At 36.5% G+C, this 6,263-nt stretch overlaps 1 protein-coding gene across 6 annotated transcripts; it reads right to left on the bottom strand.

The window, feature by feature from the left end:
- Positions 1-422: 422 nt before the first annotated feature.
- On the bottom strand, positions 423-5,948 carry LOC107815947 (uncharacterized). Of its 6 annotated transcripts, none has more exons than XM_016641595.2 (4): positions 4,585-5,195; positions 2,148-2,306; positions 1,583-1,801; positions 423-772 (listed from the first exon to the last, which is right to left on the bottom strand). In XM_016641595.2, exons 1-4 carry the CDS (start codon positions 4,741-4,743, stop codon positions 431-433), a joined length of 879 nt encoding a protein of 292 aa, XP_016497081.1. In that variant the 5' UTR covers positions 4,744-5,195; the 3' UTR covers positions 423-430. The 6 variants fall into 6 exon arrangements, with proteins under 6 accessions (XP_016497081.1, XP_016497084.1, XP_016497086.1 ...); XM_016641598.2 differs by lacking the exon at positions 4,585-5,195 and adding an exon at positions 3,729-3,886; XM_016641600.2 differs by lacking the exon at positions 4,585-5,195 and adding an exon at positions 3,312-3,885.
- Between the last annotated feature and the right edge of the window lie 315 nt (positions 5,949-6,263).

A 6,263-nucleotide genomic window follows, 5' to 3' on the forward strand; every position in this document is an offset into this window, starting at 1 on the left:
TAGTGTACCTGTTACGCAGATATCAAGTAAATGTCCCCCGAGGTTTAAATAAATGAAAAAAAATCGCTTAGTATTTTTTGTCTTTGCGAAATGAAATTAACTCTCCGTACTTTAATCCAAGCTTGATTGATCACTAGACTACATCCTTGGGGTGCAAATTTAGTTATTCGCAAGCGTTATATTGATGACAGTACAAGAATCAAAACCTTTTATGAAGCTGTAGAAGATTATCATGCTAGAGGTATTAGTATTACTATCCCAAGACCAGCTGCCACGCAAGAACCAATAGAAAGGATTTCGACGCCGCTCTCGTCATAAGAAGCAGAACGCGCCAACACCTACAGCCCTTTCTTTGAGCTAATCAGATCAACTGCCGAAACCCCCCACCCCCAAAAATAAAAAAATTATCTTGCTCTGGAAAATCAACAACTCATGATGCATATGTTATTAATAAGGTTAATGCATTGTACAATGAATGAATTATAATAGAAGACCTTAAGTCTCCACTCCAGCAGTAACAGCATCCAAGGATTAAGCCTATGATGAACAACTGTATGAAATTTTCAGCAGAGAAGTGAGCTGCACTAAAAACAACTGAGCTAACAATGACTGCTTGCTGCCATTTCATTGTGGAGGAAAGAGCAGTCAAGAAGAACCCTCTGTACACAATTTCTTCTAGCGAGGGGGTGATGATACAGTAGACCAGGATGCATGATGTTATCGAGATTGGTCCACTCGAAAGAATTTCCTTCAAGATTGGATTGTTGACTTCCTGCAAAGTTCATCAAACAACGACGTTCTAGATTTATTACATCATACAGCAAAGAAGAACAAGTCAAAGTGAGATAGTAATAGGAATATAGACAAGAAAATGCATCTGTGCATGCACCTTGACTTCATCTCCCGTTCTAGGTCCAACTAAACCAATATAAGAGGCAAGAAACTCAATCAAATACATGTATATTTATAGGCATGTTCGTTTCTCAAACTCAACTAAACTTTTCTGGTGCTTTAGTTTTGCATACCTCTAATTCAAAACATCTGCTGCTTTAGCTTCCTCATCAGTCATTCAACTAAAGCTTGTATTAATTCCCATGTAACGTCCACAAGAATCAAGTGCAGGGAAATCCTTCCCCCCAATTTTACTATCTAAACATGCCAACATGTCAAATACAATTCAGTAGTCCTAAAAGTAAGGCAATTAAAGCCAAAGTAGCAAGTGTGTTCAAAGAACGCAACACAAGTTGGGTCATATAAAGAGTAAGAAGGCATGCTGAGACGTTTATCACCAGGGAAAGTAAGGTCAGTTCTTAAAGATTTGCACTACCTGCCAACCCTGGTTAAAACTTTCAAAACCTCAGTAAGAATATGAGGTTGCTTTATTGCATAGGTTAGTCGCAAGAGGGTATTCAGAATTTCCGTATTATCTAATTATCATGATAAAGTGACATGGAATAATAAATCATGATTTTTGTCCTCTTTCTTTTCTTCTCCATCTTTTATTTCAAGGTGAGTTAATGCAATAAGCATTTCAACTTTCAATTTGATATTGCATCTGAAAAAGGAAACATAAACAGCTTACCTTGGTACCTATCAACCAGTCAACAATAATTGAAGTGGTGAAAACCAACAGAACCAGGAACCCAAAGCCAAGAGCTGACACAAATAACCAGTTCCTTTCTTTTGCTGATCGCTTCTCTTGAAAGAAATCACGAAGCTTGTATTGGGGCTTCCCAGGACATCTTAAAAGAAGCAGAACGCCGATAAGCTCTAACGTCTGAAGTGCAACTAAGGATAATGCCTGTGGTGAAAAAAGTAAGGACTGTATATAAGTTGTGAGCTAAGGAAAATAAACAAGTAAAGATACCATCAGATTTATTACAGTAATAAATTAATGGACTATTTGCTAGTTGAGAAAAGTTTAGACGTTTTGAGTGCTACCCAAGTGCGATAGACTTCATTTTTGAGTTCCACAAAAGTGGTCACGATGTTGGTTCGATTGAATTAATTTCTAACAGAAAAAGAAGCAAAAAAAAACACAAGAGAAATTATGCTTATATCTCTTGAACTTAATCATAATTCATCAAACCAACCCACAACACTAGAACAGAAACATTCTAATAATGTTATGTACAAATCTTATTCACCTCGGTCTGTGGATCAAGAGCTGAACAATGCAATATACTGGTAACAGCAGATAAGCCGCCAAAACTCAAAGGGACGTGCACACTGAAAAGATAGAAAGCCATACTGCTCCACAAACTCCCCCCATCACAAGGATTATCTGATTTAAGGACCGAGAAGCCCTGTTAAATTGAAAAACATATATCTGAATGACAATTTTGTACAAATTTTGGAATAGAAAACTGAATACAAGCTTAGATTTATCACTAATCATTTCGGGACTATCCATTATCATGTTAATTAATCACTGGTATTTTTTCGAACTTAAATATGCAAGTTAATTGTTTTTCAAGAGTGTTTGATTGGGTTTTCAGTCATGTTAACCCACATATTGGAGATTCCTTTTCCAATTTGACTCAATTTATTAGTTACCCTGTAGAATCTAAATCTACATGAAATGCGCTGACTAACTCAAAAGCTCAAAATGTCACATGCCCACATCATGGAGTACTGAGAACCCAATCGATCCGCTTAACACACTCCATTATTCACTTTCTTCCCTATTCTTGCAGGTTACGTCTCTCTCTCTCTCTCTCTCTCTCTCTCTCTCTCTCTCTCTCTCTCTCTCTCTCTCTCTCTCTCTCTCTCTCACGACTAACCACCTGGCAGCCTATCCAGCCGGCCAACATAGGTTGCCAGGGTAATCCGACCCACAAAAGATGAACGGATGGATTGACATCAATTGTTAAAACTGAGACTAGAACCTGAGACCTCTTTACTCCCATGCCTCAACCACTAGCCCACCCCCCTCGAGATTATATTCAGTTCAAACATAATTTATCTCATGGCTTTAACACTTAGGTCCTGCTTGGGGTTTACCATCTTTTTGGAGTTTTGATCTTTTCAAAATTGCGAGCATCAAACAATTTGCCACGATGAATCAATGATAACTCCAAGTCATCTGTTATGCAAATTAGCTTTCTGCTTCCTGTTCCAAAGACAGTCTTTTATTTCAAGTTACCTATTTCTGGACAACAAATCGCAGCAATGTGATCCATAATCTGTCCACACTTCTTTTGTGGTTCTATTATAGCCTTCTATGTTTGTTCCTGTTTAGCATCAGAAAAAATCCTAAATCTTTGCATTTATGAAATAAGGCGGCTCTAAGCAAACTTAAATGCGAGTACCCGAGGCACCTCATCCTCTCATTCCATTGTTGCTCATTCTCTTTAGGCTGAAGTGTTTGGTACAAATTCTCCATAGGAAGTTAGGAACACCAAGAATTTAGAGTCTGGTCCATCCCTTTCCTCACTAATGACTTAATGATAACACGTCAAAATGCTCAAATTATCTGAAGTTTCACCACAGTTGTCATTAAGGGTAGATGGTCTTAAAACAAGTCACAAGTTTCTCAGCAACTATGCAGCTGCAGAGTTCCAAACTACTCCCTTTTTCATCTTACTCTATATACTTCCACCGCCTACAGATCTAAAGCGAGGCAATGGGTGTTGCGGAAGCTGAATATATAGAGAGTGATTAAATCACAACTACTATATCTAAAGGTAGTTAATAAATAGTAAGTGAGACAATAATAAAAAAAATACCAGAAATTAACGAGGTTCGGCAAAATTTGATTTTTGCCTAGTCCTCGGATACAATCAACTCACACTTTATTTCACTCCAAAAATACAAGTGAAATATTACAAGAGAGAAAGAAGATTCAAATGCCTTAGGAGATAAGAAGGCAAGTGAGAGATGTTTAGAAATGAACAAAATCCTTGCTATTTATAGGAGGGAAATGACCTTAATAATATCATGCATGACATCACATTAAGTGTGATCATGCAATGTAAATGCATGAAAAAATGCGTCTACCAATTTTCTTCTAAAAGGAGACTTCCAAATGTTCACACTAGTTCACATTAATCTTGTCAAATTCAACAATGGGTTCAAGTGAACCTATTGTTTTCAGCTCAAGTCACATAAGCACATGAAAAAAAAAGTAGGCAGATTTTCAATAGTTTGGATGAACTCGTAAACTCTAAATCCTAGATAAGCCTCTACTCCACCTCTTTTCACTTCTAATTCATCTAATTAAGCTACTAGATTTAAATTGTAACACCCTATGCACCAATAGAAAGTAAAGAAACTTCCCTAGACATTTTCATTGTTTATTGTTGTAGTAGTATTGGACTTTCCTTGTCTTTGGTACTTAAAGACTAAAAAATGACCAAAAAACTTATACATAGAAATCTCAATTTGCCAATTATACTCAAAGACATAACCATCCTACATAAATGTTCTCTGTTTACCATCGAAATTACCATGCTTTCTTTTCTATCAATTTTCTTTAGCTCTGTTTAACTTAACAATGGACAAATGTAAGGCAAAAAAGTTAAGTTTTTGAGTTTCTTCTAGCGAATATGTGTTAGAGAAAAGAGGTAGTGAAAGGCAAAGTACCTCGGAAACATTTTGGGTGTCCTTGTTTTTAATGCAACGACACTTGGGATAAGTTCTTGTGCGAAAGAACTTGGAAGGGTACAAATGATTGTGAAAATCTTGGCTCAACTTCACAGATGAAACACAAATGGTAGGTGCACGGACCACTAACCCGTTCATGTTTCCCACACCAATTTGAGCTCAACGCGAGGGTAGAGACTAGCGGCGTCGCGCGGTGGCTGGGTTAGGCCAGAGAATGGCTGTCAATGCTTGTCGCGAAGCTGAATAAATGGTCGGAAAATATTTTCGAGAAAATGATTCCCTTAAAAGGAAAATAATCATAAAATATGATAAATAGAGTTTCGATGATATTTGTAAAAGGCAGAATAGCCTAATAAACACTTGTACTTGTCCCATTTTATCAAATCGGTCCCGATATTCTACGAAATTTCATCCAGACACTCGTAATTTTTAAAACACATTACTTTAAACCCTTTCAGTCTCGCGTGTTCTTCAAACACACGATGTGGATGACACATCATAGTCCACATCAAATTTTTAATGACACATCATTCTTTTTTTAACTTTAATTTCAAAAATTTAATTTTTTTCCGCTCTATTCCTCCCCACCCTTGACCAACTATTGAAAACATCAAACATGGCATCTTTCGTCTTATATTAGTCTCTTTGATAGTCAAACATGTCCCTCTATCATATGAAACAAGGCGCCTTCACCAAAATCAACTTTGTTAGAGAGCCATAAGCTTGCAATGGATCCCTTAAATTGGTTTAAACTCGTTAATCTGAGATCCTTAAACCAAGTAGTTGAAGCTAAGAAATCTTGGTAGATAAGCTGCTTGAGCACAAAAAGAGGGGAAAAAATCAAGACCTTAGATAACCAAGAAAAATAAGGAAATGCAGACAACTTCTTTGCCATTAATGAATGAAGATATTAGAACATTTTTTCAAAATTTGAATCTTGGAAAGAGGGGAATCTAATCCTATAGCTTGCATATTACCATCTTTACCGGCGGCAACACCACGGTGGACAACTAAACTAACACCTCACCATAAACTGCCCAAAAAATTAGATTTTCAGCTTCTCTCATCAAATAAAATTCTACCATTAAATATTCGCTCCACCACCTAAGAATCTATTAATCCTGAAATAATTGTTACCCAAACCAGATTTAATACCGCCAATAGACATAGATCTCATTCATCTCAGAAATATTAATGGTGATTGCTCTTCAAAAAATATTTACTACTATTTTTTTTTCAAATATTGACAGAAGGTTTGTGAAAATGGGGAGGGGAATAACGGAAAGGAATAAGGGGAGAAAGAGAAAAGAAAAATAGAGAAGGGGAATAACGGAAAAGGAATAAGGGGAGAAGATAAAAGAAAAAATGGAGGAGGGGTGGGGAAAGAACGGGAAAGGGGAAAGGTAGAAAGAGAAAAAGAAACGGGGGAGGGGGTTGGGGAAAGAAGAAAGAACAAATATATTTAGTTTTTTATTGTATTATTTTTTTGTCTTTTACATTTACTTTTTATTTTTACTTTTTCTTCTTATTTTAATCATTTTGAGTCTAAATTTTTTAGGTTTACTCTCGTTATACACGTGAAGTTCACGTATTTTGTCCAAGTCGATCATGAACTTGCCACGTATGCTTGGTCAACGGTCAGAGGAGTTTAAAGTAAT

The sequence above is a fragment of the Nicotiana tabacum genome, chromosome 2, assembly GCF_000715075.1.
Source record: "Nicotiana tabacum cultivar K326 chromosome 2, ASM71507v2, whole genome shotgun sequence".
Taxonomy (NCBI): domain Eukaryota; kingdom Viridiplantae; phylum Streptophyta; class Magnoliopsida; order Solanales; family Solanaceae; genus Nicotiana; species Nicotiana tabacum.